Source organism: Hyperolius riggenbachi, chromosome 1 (genome assembly GCF_040937935.1).
Source record: "Hyperolius riggenbachi isolate aHypRig1 chromosome 1, aHypRig1.pri, whole genome shotgun sequence".
NCBI classification, from domain to species: domain Eukaryota; kingdom Metazoa; phylum Chordata; class Amphibia; order Anura; family Hyperoliidae; genus Hyperolius; species Hyperolius riggenbachi.
This window is the reverse complement of record NC_090646.1, coordinates 102,120,548-102,134,860: the sequence shown is the minus strand read 5'-3', so window position 1 is coordinate 102,134,860 and position 14,313 is coordinate 102,120,548. Positions and strand designations below refer to the sequence as shown.

The 14,313-nt window shown below is 42.7% G+C and overlaps 1 protein-coding gene across 4 annotated transcripts in view; it reads left to right on the top strand.

Moving 5' to 3' along the window:
- FBXL5 (F-box and leucine rich repeat protein 5) overlaps window positions 1-14,313 on the top strand; it is a 72,064-nt gene that overhangs the window by 31,761 nt on the left and 25,990 nt on the right. For 2 of the 4 annotated variants that reach the window (XM_068277665.1, XM_068277656.1), the window contains exons 2-3: window positions 8,827-9,042; window positions 10,606-10,701. In XM_068277665.1, the coding sequence (XP_068133766.1) occupies window positions 8,827-9,042; window positions 10,606-10,701 (312 nt within the window). Of the gene's footprint in view, window positions 1-8,826; window positions 9,043-9,113; window positions 9,367-10,605; window positions 10,702-14,313 lie in introns of those variants that run through there. The other 2 variants (XM_068277677.1, XM_068277686.1) reach the window with 2 other exon arrangements.

The following is a 14,313-nucleotide window of genomic DNA, read 5'->3' as shown; positions in this document are numbered from 1 at the left end:
AATTTGTGGTTTTATGGTCGAAACGATAAGTCCGTAAGAACGACAGAGACGTGACATGATGTCGGCACATAGCCTTCTAATAGCATGAGTAAAGGTTAATGTCCTCCACGTGATTGAGGCTGAATACACAGTGGCTATAGAAAACAATTATACCCTTCAAAATGTTCACACTGCAACTTATAACAGCCAGGTGAAAGAGTAGCAAAAGTGGATAAGGAAAGATGTTAAAGACTTGGGGCACCCTTATTTGAATAGCATGGCAGAAACTGCACTGCATGAATAACATGGCAGAAACTGCATACAGGATTAATCTCATTAAAGTAAATTAAACGAATTAGTACTCTATTGTTCCGAGCTCAGTCACCACAAGCCCGCACAAGCAGCTCTCCTGCACGCTGTGTACGGTAAAGGTGCGTACACACGCACTACAGCAGCCAACGACGGGTCCGTCTGCACCTCCTGCTGGGCGGGTTTTCAGCAGACTGTAGTGCGTGTGTATGCACTGTCGGCGGACTGATAAGGCTGTTCCTGAACGATCCGCCGAACTTTTTTTTGCAAAACTGACAGTTTGTTAAATAGAGGAGGCTGATAAAAGACTTACTTCAGTCCTCCTTGTCCCACTAATCCTCCCAGACAGCCAGCCCTGTCGGCGCCTGACGGCGAATGACCCAGGAATGTAAACAGATACATTTTCCCTTCATTTGCTGGGTCCTACTGCCGCCAGCGCCGCTGCCTATACTGCGCTGTGCGAGTGACTGATTATGACAAACGTGCACGGCGCGATTTGCATACAAGATCGTCACCCAAAAGATGTGGCTGGCTTATGTTTCTTCCTCGCTCTGTGCTCTGCTGTCTGAGGAATGGCGAAACTCAGCCGGCCACTAAATCAAGTGTCAGCGCAAGCTCCGGGGACAGCGCTTTGTAGACACTCTGCTCGCGCACTGCAATAGGCAAGGCAGTACACGAGCGAGCGTATCTAGGAGACAGGAAACAAAGGAAGCTGACAAGCGCTGTCTGACCCTATAATAGTTCCGGCCAGCAGCGCCATTTTGAATAAATTATAGATATTCACCCTGCCGATAACACAGAAACGAAAGGCTCCACAGCGGCGATAACCATGCGAAATTGTAGGGCTGGGACACAGCAGTAAGGTAATATCTGCGTATTGAACATGGCTTTTGGCTTAAGGTTCACTGTAAGGTGTATCGGGTAACAATAAGCTGCAAGTGGAGGGGCGTTCCTAAGGGTGGGCAGAGAGGAGGAAGTGTTGCCACTTCCTCCCCGCCCATAATCGATTTTCTGCACAGTTGAATAGCCGAGTGGGGGACACTGGGCACTGGAGAGGAAGGATGGTGCTGTGACATATGTCACATTACCACAAATAAAACAGTAGTTGAAAGTATGTTAAATAAAAACCAGTTCAGGGGTACTTTAAAGAGAACCCGAGGTGGGTCTTAAGAATGCTATTAGGACACAGAGGCTGGTTCTGCATACTGTCTATCTCTAGCCTCTGTGTCTGTACTGTGTCCCCCCAGCCCCCCCCCCCCCCCCAGCACTCTGCTGTCCCCCATAAATAAAACCGCCATGCTAGCAACATGCAGCTTGTCGCTAGCAGGCTGTTTACCTTTGTGCTTCCTGTCACCGCCGACAAGGTGGGTGCATGTCGCTAGCATGGCAGTTTTATTTATGGGGGGCAGCAGAGCGCAGGGGGGGACACAGTACAGACACAGAGGCTGGTGACAGTATGCAGAACCAGCCTCTGTGTGCTAATAGCATTCTTAAAATCCACCTCGGGTTCTCTTTAAGAAGGCAAACCTCTGTTTGGATAGAGTGTCTCTTGAGTTCCATGTTTAGGTGTCCACCCCAATCTTAGTTTTTGATATATTGAGGAATAATTAGAACTTCTTTACAGGTACAGTATAGTCTGGCGTATTACTACTTTTTAACCCTTGAAAATCTTCTGAAAAGTCAGGGGTCGTCTTATAAGCCGGGTGTCATTGGTGCTGGGTGATACGCCCTATCCTGTTACTGACTCTCCGATCTCGCTGCTGAGGACTGTAGTGAAGCGGCGCAGGCGCACATGTGCGAGATCTAAGAGGCAGAGAAGGAGGAAAATGGGATACAAGGGCGGGCCAGAAGGGTGAAAGAGGTGTGTGTTATGGGCACAGCGCAATCTATTCTTCCATATCTCTCTGATAGACAGGGAGAGCTGACCAATCTGCTGGTAGACAGGTAAAGCTGACCAATTCGTTTAGGGAGAGTTGATCAATCCAACCAGTCAATTGCCTGTATACTGTTATATACTGGATACCACATACAGTACAGCACTAGTATCTGTTCATACATATCACCAGTATGTTTTTTTTTTTTTTTTTTTACTTGGTGTGCGTTGGAAGAAGGGTAGTCTTATACGGCGAGTATATCCCAAACGCTATATTTTAACTGGAAAAGTTGGGTGGTCATCTTATACGCCCCAGTCCTCTTATACGCCGGAATATACGGTAGCTACACTGTGATTCTAATTTTTGGCCTGTTCATTCACTTCAATCAGTCCTATCAGTGCTCTATTGATCCTTCATGACTACTCCGTCTCAGTCACTTTATACTGAGCAGAAGCACTGACTTCTGATTTAAGAAGACCTGCTGAGTGTAGAAACATGGTAGCCACTACTTACCTCTTCGTTATGTATGCTTAGCTAAGCTGAATGTCTATCTTTAGGAATCCAAGTACCAGCAAGCATGCACCTGGCGGTCACATCATGCCTTTATGAGTGACTGCCTTTCACTAACTGGGTGTCAGTGAATTGTAGAAATCTTATTTCACCTTCAGCTTCAGGCTTGTGAATCACGGACATCAGAACGTATTCAGATCTCTCATCTTGTTTAGTGTGAAATGCAAATGTACTGTATATCATTTTTCAAAGCGAATTGACCTTACTCCATTATCCCAGCCACTGATATGGTAACAGAAAAGTGAGTACAATAAAGCAAAGCTTTCTGGTATCCTTGGTTATGCTAGGCACACACAACACAATTTTCTGGCATTTACCAGCCAAATCGACTATTTCCAACAGGTCTTATCTAATTTCCGATCGATTCTCCGTTCATTTCTCTGGAAAATGGATCGGAAAATTTATAGTAAAATCAGATCGGACCTGTTGCAAATGGTCAATCTGGCAGGTAAATCTGCCTGAAAATGGTATCTTGTACCTAGCATTAAATATTTAAGAAAAATGTTACTAAGGCCGTGTTTCCATTTGTGCTGGATCACGTGCGGACAGTGTAGTGTCCACTCCCATGGTCCTCTGCGGTCCGACTGTAGCCCGGGGCAGATGGTACCCGATCGGCTATATGGGAGTATGCATCCTCCTGCCCGGGATTATCACAGACTGAAGTGCGGCCAGCTTACCGCAGTGATCCACTGGATCCGTTGCAGGCTGACATGTGTGAATGGCTACTATATATTAAAGTCATTGGGAACTGCTGATTAAAATAAAAACCAGATACTTACCTTAGGAGAGGGAAGGCTCTGGGTCCTAATAAGCCCTCCCTCTCTTCTCCTGGTGCCTGTTCCAGGGCTGGCTCCCCTACAGCAGTATTAGAGTACATTAGTCAAATACTGCTCTCTCCGCCGCCGAAGGGAGTCTTCGGGAGCCCAAGTGCTCCCGAAGACAGGCTGCTCCGTACTGCGCACGTGCAAGCTCCCTCTCTTGTGCATGCGTGGTTTGGAGCTGCCTGTCTTCGGGAGGACTCGGCTCCCGAAGACTTTCGAAGCATACCCGATCAACCAACTTCGGTCCATCATCTTGCACCAGGTGCGATTGACTAACGTGACCAATTTCGGGCCAAACTTGGTGGCACCATCGGTCGGGCCTGCACTTGGCGGCACAGATTTTCAACTAGTTTGATAATAATCAAATTGATTGGTTGATCGGCCGCCAAAGTCGCCTTTTTTACTTGTAAAGTTCTTGTAACCTCCTTGTAACCTTTTCACTTGTAACCTTCCCCCTTTCATTAGCCTTGACTTTTTTTTTTTTTTTCAAACATTCTTAATCTATTTGCTCAGAAGCCAAACGCTACCACTTTAATCGTAGTCCATCGCTGCAGCAAGTGGACAGAGAGTGACGTCATGCGCTGGGCCAGGATGGGGGGGGGGGGGGATGTTACATTTCTTGGTGAAAACCAAACATTCTCCTGTGTGGATGGTATGGGGTAGATTTTTAGCACTACATTACAGAAAAAAAGAACATTAAAAATGGGAAGATATTAACCTAGCTACATAGGGACGTTTTGTTTCAAGGTGCCCATGCAACACTCAATTTTGGAGGTCGATCAACTGACCAGTTCTATAACTTTATCGAATTGGTGGAATATCGGTGCCACTCAATTTTGGTTGAATGGTTGAAATGAACGATCAGGAATGCAAGTAAAACCTTGGTTGTAAGGGTTCAATCGGGTGCATGGCGGTAACGGCATTCAATATCGCAATGATCGGTATACATGATGGACCGACCGCCCTGTGTCCCCCTGCATGTCTGTATGCAATCTATAAAGGCTCACTCTCCGCTAGCGTAACTCATGCTTTCCTCTGGGGAGGAAACCGTCACCGAGAGTGCCAAAGTACCATGTGACTCGCAACATGTTGTGATGTCACACATGCGACAGTGCCGGGTGGTACAGTTCCTTGCTGTGACGGGCACACCAGAGGAGGCTAAAAGTGCCCATACATGGTACAATTTTTGTTTTTTTTTCCCAATTAGGTAATTTAATTTGATTATTCCGGTAGATTGAATATAAAGATTTTTCCAGCATGTCCGATCAAATTTTTCTCGAAATAATTGGATAATCGTTTGAATTTCTTGATCGAAAATAAAATATTTTCAACTTTCATTCGATTCGATCATTTAGATCGAATAAACAGGAAAATGGAGCGTTTTTATTGTATTGTGTATGGGCACCATAAAGGGATTGCAAATCGATTGACCAATCGATCGATTTGCGGCCGATTTCAATCGATCTGGCAAGCTGGAAAATCTAGGTTGATCTGTTGAGATTGCTTATCATTTTGCATTGGCCCTAATGGAAATCTGATAGCAAAAAAATGCCATCAGATCGATTTTCAATAGATTTCAAACTGAAACCTATTGGAAATCTGTTCCTAGCAAAAAATGTTCCTAAACACATCAGATAGATCATTATTATTATTATTATTATTATTATTATTATTTAGTATTTATATAGCGCTGACATTATTACGACATATTACATCATAAATCTATCTGATGATCTATCTGCTGCTAATCTAACGAGTATATTGCCACCTTTAGAGTCATACCAGCTGAGACTTTATGGGCACACTTTATGTGTTGGCTTGTGATGTGAAGAATAAAACACTTCGGAATTTACAAATTGGTGTGCTAACCGACCCTGGACTTTGTTGTTTATGGGCGTAGGAGTATACTTACATTTGGGGGACGGCCAGGCAGAATGCCACAACGCTAGGCCGATTTTTGAAAGATTTCATGATGAAATCTTATCGAAAATCAATGTGCAGTGTATGGGCAGGAAACAGATCCTTCTCAGATCAGATTTGATCAGAGAGGGATCTATCTCATGGTCATTCTGCGCATACATTGAGCAATGCTTGGGTACATTTACTATTAAGATGCGTGCACACGCACTACTATGACAAACAATGGGTCCGTCAGACCCTCCCGCTGGCGGGCGTTCTGCCGACAGTAGGACGTGTGTACGCGCTATCGGCAGACTAATAAGACTGTTTCTGACATATCTGCTGAGCGGACCTGTCAGAGACAGTCTTATCAGTCTTCCGACAGCGCGTACACACGTCCTACTGTCGGCAGAACGTCCGCCCAGCGGGAGGGTCTGAAGGACCCGTTTGTTATAGTAGTGCGTGTGCACACACCTTAAACTACTTCAGATTTGCATTTCCTAACTTGTAAACACTAGTAATCAGGGATACTAGAAAGCTTATTGTAGTTTTTTCTTTGAGTGCTTTTATCTGTTATCATAGTCACCTCATATAATGACGATAAAGTAAGGTCAGTTTGCTTTGTTGTGTTAACCATCTGCATTTGCAGCAAATAAAGATGAGATCTGAATCGGTTCCATGATTCACAAGCCTGAAACTGAATAGAGTTCACTGGATGGCAATTAAGGGGCCCATACACGGGTCGATTTCAGCCATCGATCAATCGATCGATTCTATAGAAGCAATTGATCAGATATCTAATCTATAGATCGATTTGCGTCCGATTTCGATCGATTTTGATGGATTTGATCTATCCGACAGAATGGAAAATCTAGGTCCATAGAGTTGCATTGGATCTAATGGTCCAATAATGCATTTAGATTTAATTCTGAAATCTATTGGAAATCTGTTCCTAGTGTGTGGCACACATCTGATAGATTCCTTCCAGGTGCGACTTGACAGGCATCTGACAGAAATCTGATGGGCGAATCGGCTGCAAATCTATAAGTGCATGGCCACCTTTAGTATAGTAGAAGTGATGTGACTGCAAAGTGCATGTTTCATTTCTGTCTAGAGAGAAAAGATATTGCTGGATTCCTCTGGTACCCCGCAGCGACCTGGATCCTTAACCTCTTTACTCTCCTGGAATTAGATTCTTTGTGCAGGACAGTCCCCTTCGATGTTCCTGGATGTACAATCTTATGTCCACGATTGAAATCTACTGACTGCCGATGCATGTATGCTGATCCAGGCATGTATGCACATGCACACTGGGGTTTAACAGGTCACAATAAAAAAAGTGTGACAAGGTCACATTTAAAAAAAAAAAATGTTTCCCCCTTCAGTTAAGTTTCAAACTCTACTTGGCCTATCAACCCTTTTTAACCCCTATAATACCTATACCAGTTCTGGTACCCAATGCTCTACAGATACATTGCTCTGCCATTGCCTAGCGACACATTTTTACTGCACTGGGGCCCTGAACTGTCGCCCTTGCAGTCACATCCGATCATTACAGATGCACAGGCTGGGGATAATTGTCCGCTGCATGCCCAGGTAGTAGGGAAATAAGGCATATGTCATATCATTTTATCAGGGAGGACCAAACAATATATTTTTATGTTTTTATAACTGCAGGAAAATTACGAATTGGGGGAGTATTTTCTGCATGTACGGTAATTTTTTATTCCCTATACTATTAAAGAATTCTAGAATATTATCCATAGAAAGCCTAAAATATATATGATAAAAGTCAGATTGGGGGGTATGCAGATCTCTTCTTTACCCCATTTCTCCTCCACAGCTGTAAAAACTCAATTTATAGTGTGCTGTGCAGATTCCTGTGCAGATTTCCTTCAGTATCCTTGAGATAATTATGTTGGTCCTGTGTTATGTATTGCCCTTTGCTGTTTGTCCATTATGTCATGATTAGACAGCCGTCGTTTATGTCTTTAAGCACCAATAGGAAAAGAATGCTAAAGGATCTAAGACACATACGTCAAACACTAGGCCTGCAGACCGAATGCTGCCCTCCTTGCCATTGTATATGGCCCTCAAGATTTTCCAATTTCCATCAATATAAGCAGCAAAAGAAAGATGGCATGCTGTCTTCTAGTTCAAAGGAGCACACCGGTGACAGTGTTTGTGACTGAAACATTGTCAGTTTGAGCCTGGGTGCAGCAATAACCAATGGGACCCCTCAGCAATATTCGCATGGGTCCCCTCCATGGATCAAATTCCCCCACATAACTGGTAAATCATACACACCTCTCTCCATCTCCCCACATAGCAGATTACCGGAGTATAGCAGTGTACTGTTTGCCTGCTCCAGCAATATGCTATACTTTTTTCTTCCTGGTAGTCAAATGCTCTGTGCTTCCATCCTTCCTTGTCTTCATCACGTGACATGCCTCAGGAGCCAGAGGTATGCAATAGAGCATGTAGGCTTTCAGGAAGATCACTGGAGCAGGTAAATATTAAACTGCTTCACTGCGCTACTCTGCTGAAGGGAAGGAGTAGGCCGCCCACAATCAATATAATTACAGTATATTCTGCCGTATAAGTGTCATTGATGCCGGGTGATACGCCCTATCCTGTTACCGACTCTCAGATCTCGCTGCTGAGGACTGTAGTGAAGCGGTGCAGGCACACGTGTGAGATCTGAGAGGCAGAGAAGGGGGTAAATAGGATACAAGGGCGGGCCAGAAGGGTGAAAGAGGCGTGTTTTTATGGGCGATCTATTCTTCCATACCGATCTAATAAACAGGGAGAGCTGACCAATACACTTGGGTAGAGGGAGAGTTGACCAATCCAACCAGTCAATCCCCTGTATACGGTTATATACTGGGTGGGTACCATATACAGTACAGCACCAGTATCTGTTCATACATAGCACCAGTATATGTTTTTTCTTATTTGGTGTGCGTTGGAAGAAGGTTAGTCTTAAACGGCGAGTATAACCCAAACTCTATATTTTAACTGAAAAAGTTGGGGGGTCGTCTTATACGCCGGAATATACGGCTACCCCTCTTAGTTTGTAATTGTTTATTAAGATTTAACTTTTATTCAACAATTTGGCCCACAATCACAAATCACCAAGCAACACTGTGTTCCATGGCTAGAGTCTAGAATATAAAGTGTGTTACGTATTTGAGTATAGAGGCCAACACTGGCCATATAAATACTGATAATTGGTGCATTTCATGTATTTTATTAACTGCTGAAGTGAACTAACATGTTGTGAATGTATCTGAATTATAATATACATTAAACCCCAGACACCTGACTATTGAACACATTATAGTTTTTAACTATTTTGTGTTTGTTCTTTGCAGCTTTCCAAGACCAATTTTGCCAACAACAATGACTTCCGAGCGCTGCTGCAGTCCCTGTATGAAACCTTCAAGGAGTTTAAGATGCATGAGCAGATTGAGAATGAGTGCATCATTGGCCTGCTACAGCAACGTAGCCGGACCGTGTATAATGTGCACTCTGACAACAAGCTCTCCGAAATGCTGGTCCTGTTTGAGAAGGGACTGAGAAACATCAAGGTAAGCCATCAGTCAGCACTGGGACTGGGGATACATTAAACATATGGTCTCATTGCATAACCTTACAGCTGACGAGAATAAGCTGTCAGCCCAGTAACAGTTACTGACAGTTTACAAACCGCACCACATTACAATAACTGTAATATGGGAAGTAAAGCTAAGCATGTTTACTGCTGAGAGATCTCATTAGCTTTGAAGTTTAGTTAGTCCTTGAAATTTGATGTAAATGAAGTCTGCATCAACTATGGTAAGAAGATAACAGTGGCAGGTTATTCAGCGGAGTTCTGCTATCTGCCCCCCCACACTGGGACCCAGTATTAAAAGGTGCCAAAGTAAAGATATTTTTAGGTCGTCTTTCTATTGAATGCATGTTCATCATTTTTTACTAGGAAATGTTTTTGTTGAATGTAACCTGTATATGTAGTTGTTTGTATACTTCAGGGGTGGACACATTCCAGGATTTAAGTTTCCAAGGCTCCTTCAATGCGAGCTTTTTCTCTTTGTTAGTTAAGCTATCTGTGTGTTTTCCCCTGCAGCAGGTTTATATATGTATCCTTACTGTTGATTGAATATTCTCTCTTTCAGCTCCTCCCCATCACCAACTAATGCTAACATGGCTGTCTCCATAAAAATACCATGAACATTTAGTGACTTTTTGCAAGATGCTTCTGCCTAGCATATACTACAACGTCTTCCTCCTTTGCAAAACAAATGTGAATTTTTTTTTGCGCTGAAACCTGCGATTGCACATGCGGAGCCGCTGAGAATTATTTTGCGTGATTCGGATGATAACTGCAGCTTGCGCAAAACATGCACCTTTTTTAATTCCTTCTACGTAAAGGGGTAGGGGGAAGCACTAGACACCAGGGAACTGTTTAGAGGTTGGAGGGACCTACTAAACACCAGGAAACTGTATAGGGGAGGGAGTGGAGCCGCGAGACACCCAGGAACTGTATAGGAGGGGGGCGGGGGCATTAGACACCAGGGAACTGTATGAGGGAGGAAGTGAGGGCCACTAACCACCAGAGAAATGTATGACAGGGAGGAGGAGGCATTAGACACCAGGAAACTGCATAGGGGAGATATGAGGGAAACTAGACACCCAGGAATTGTAGAATGGAGGGGAGGGGGCCTTTAGACTCCAGGGAACTCTATAAGGTAGGGAGGTGGCCTCTAGACATTGAGGTTGAGCCTCAACTAGGTCCCAGTGTTCATTTTTGGCCTACTTTGTATTTGAGTTTGAAACCCCTATGCTAGATAAAAACACATAAATTTGCCTGAGGCCTTACTGTAATTAGTGATTCTGGCGCTGCAAGAGTTAATCTTTAATGTCAGTTTTACTGGAGATGTTTGAGGAACTCTGAGATTGGAGGGAAGTTGACACATTGCTGCTTGAGAAGGGAAGATTTCTTCATGAATCCTGTAGATGGTTGAAAGTTCAGTAGTCTGTCTCTCTCCATGTCGTTTTATATGGCTAGAATAGTATTTTAAAGATCTGCTTTAAATGGTTCTGGTCCTCCTATAAAATGTCACGCCTCCGCCGTAATTGTTGTGTGTTCTCAGGATGAATATGAACAACTGAACTATGCCCAGCAGCTGAAGGAGAGGTTAGAGGCTTTCACCAGTGACTTCATTCCTCATATGAAGGAAGAGGAGGAGGTGGGTGGATTGTCTTCATTGTCTACAGCTTGGCTTGGCTTACTTGCCAGGAGTGTCTTCCTTCTTTCTTTCTTTTCAATGTGTTGTTATTGCAATGTCTCAAAACTGCTTCCTCAAGCACTTAAAGCGGACCCAAACCAAACATTTTTTTAATTGAAAATATTTAGTTGCACCGCTCTGACACATACAAAGATAAATAAACACTCCTTCAAGCCTATGAGCATTTCAGTGCAAGCTTTTCACCCTTCTCTTTGCATAACTAGGGTTATACAGGTGGCAGCCATTAGCAATTCCTCCTTTGCTGGACACCATCTACTCCACCAGTTTGCCGGATTATTTGCCGGCAATATGAGAGGAAAGGAGGGGTTTCTCCAATAAATGTAAAACATTTTATATTTGTCATCATGCAGCTGAAAAAAGGCTGCTATTTATTATTATAATTTAGAAAATAGATTTTATTTCTGAAATCTTGTATTTTTAGTTTGGGTCCACTTTAATATGTAAATCTAATGAGCAGCTTTTTCTCATTACTATTAAGGTTCCATATCCTGCCACAACTATTGGCTTCAGACTGACTAGTTTGCTTTTCCTACCCATTGAATTAGATTGATATGAATTTCTAAGCTTGGTTACACATCAGAAATGCACTTATGCTAGGTATACACCATACAATTTTATGTTCGATTTTCTGCTAGGTTTACCTTCCAGATATGTTATGGGTACCTGGCAGTGGGTGTGCTGATATGCATACCCACTGCGTCTGCTCAGGGTCCCTTGACGTGCTGGCTTGCTTCCATAGTTGGACAGGAAATTAGGCGTAGACCACAGTTGACAGAGGGATTGATTCATTAACCTCTTAATGTTGGCCACACACCTTCAGACTGTAAGGTCTGAAGGTGTTGCAAAAAATCTTGCAAGAAAATGATTCAGTAAACCTATTTCACCTTTTGTAAAGCTGAACTGTATGCTTACATTACTATTGATTTTAAACTAATGTTCATCAATGTCTTCTGCCACAGTTGGAAATATTGAATTTCATTTTTTTTTTTAAATTTTCATGAAGTGGATCTTAATTTTGCAATCTAAGTTTTATATATGAGACCAACAATAAGGATGTATTTTATATGCTTCTTTATGTATAAGGAATGTTTCACAAGAGCATAGCATTTTACCTTTTATCTGTTTCACTGATATGTTATTATTGCAGTGTACCAAAACTGCAACACTTCCTCAAGCACAAATATATAAATATAATGCAGTCGGTCCCCTTACAAATGGGTTATGCTCTGGTTGATTGTAAGTTGAATTCTATGTTATACGTGGTGAAACGTGGATAAATTACTTGCTTTCGGACTACTATGGATTTGGATATATGGTATAACAAACATTGGCCTCAATTTACTAAGCTTATCTCCTGTCTTCAATAACATTTCTAGAGTTATCACCATGGTGATAAGGCATGTAGTATTCAGGAAACCTTTTACCTCAGGCAAACCTAAAAAGAACTCTTCTGTCTTTAAAGTGGACCCAAATTAAAAATACAAGATTTCAGAAATAAAATCTATTTTCTAAATTATAATAATAAATAGCAGCCTTTTTTCAGCTGCATGATGACAAATATAAAATATTTTACATTTATTGGAGTAACCCCTCCCTTCCTTTCAAATTGCCGGGAAAAAATCCGGCAAACTGGTGGAGTAAATGGTGTCCGGCAGTGGAGGAATTGCTAATGGCTGCCCCCAGTATAACCCTCGTTATGAAAAGTGAAGGGTGAAAAGCATGCACTGAAATGCTCATAGGCTTGAAGGAGTGTTTATTTTTCTTTGTATGTGTCAAAGTGGTGCAACTAAATACTTTTAATAAAAAAAAATGTTTGGTTTGGGTCCGCTTTAAGTTTTTGGTGAGATCTCTAAAGTTGACTCTTCAATCCTTAAAGTGAATGTTTACCACTTAAAAAATAACAAAAAGTCAGATACTCACCTAAGGAGAGGGAAGGCTTGGTCCTAATGAGCCTTCCCTCTCCTCTCCCGGTGCCCGGTCCCGCGCAGGATCCCCCGTAGCAGCATTCGACCAGTTTGGTCAAATACTGCCACTTCCGCCACCGAAGGGAGGTTTCGGAAGCCTTGGGGAGCACTCTGGCTCCCGAAGTCGGGCCGCTCCATAGTACGCATGCGCGAGCGCCCTCTATGACTCACTCGCGCTCTCAAAGATCTCCGAAGTCCCTGCGGCGGCGGACGCGAACGGGGGAGCCAGCACAGCACTGAGGGCAAGGGAGAGGAGAGGGAAGGCTCATTAGGACCAAGTCTTCCCTCTCCTTAGGTGAGTATCTGACTTTTTTATTTTTTAAGCGGTACCCATTGGCTTTAAAATAACTCCAGAATTGAAAATTTAAAGACAGGCTGTTATTTAACTGTATGTGAAAATAAGTAAGTAAGGACTGAAGTGATAAGATACCTCTCTCACTGTGAAAACGTATCTCTACACTTTAATAAGGCAAGATTGATGTGTGGAGCTAAGTGTTCTCTTGCCTTATTATCACCAGCATGATCTTAGTGAATTGAGGGCAATGTTTTTGGTTGATTTCAAAGTGTCTTATGCTGGGAATACACAACTACGCGTTTTTACGGCCGATTTTCCATCCGATCAATCTTTGATTTCTTTTTCCGTTCGATTCTCTTATCTTTTCTTATTTATTTCCAATCAATTCTACGAGAAATCAATCAGAAAAACAATTGAAAATAAGATCGGACATTTCGCAAATGATCTATTAAACCATCTGCTGAAAAAACGTATGGGGCCTGATTCACAAAGCGGTGCAAACTTTTTCGTGGACTTTTGCGCGCGCAATTTGCCGCGATTCGCGCGATCGCGGACTTTTGCGTGCGCAGTTTGAATCGCGGCAAAAGTCCGCGATCGCGGCAAATTGCGCGCGCAAAAGTCCGCGAAAAAGTTTGCACCGCTTTGTGAATCAGGCCCATGGTGTATTCCCAGCATAAAACTACTTATAACTGTTTATACAATACTGTACAAAAATATGTAATAAAAAATGAGTATTGTATATTTTGATCATGAAACCAACTTTGTATCTCTGAAACCTTTCAACTTGAGTGTTTTGTAAGTAGGGGAGTGTCTGTAATCAAAATGTACTCCTTGCTGTTTCTGGGTTAATCCAGTCCATCCTTTTTTAGTTTACTAATGTATCATGCCCTGAGTTGCTGATATTTCTTGCTGTAACCACTGGCTTAAGATGATCTGGTTAACCTTTACTAATGTGGGAAAATCAATTAACCCTTCGCACTCTCACATGCAAATTTTCAAACAAATGCATTCACAGATTCACTCATCCAGGCACAACTGTTATCCCTACAGCTAAATTAAAAGCCGGGGTTTTAGTTCACAGAACAATGCATTCTTATGCTTAGTCACCTATACTGCGTAGAAGTACCCAGGTAAACATAGGTGTCCTAACTCTGGCCCTGTAACATGCATAGTGCAGACATGCAAACACATTCATTGCATCAAACCTATCAATGGATTAGGAGCACACATCCTAACTTCCTCTCCTGGGAAAGACAGTGCTTGACAATGTTTGTCAGCATGCACACAGCTTAT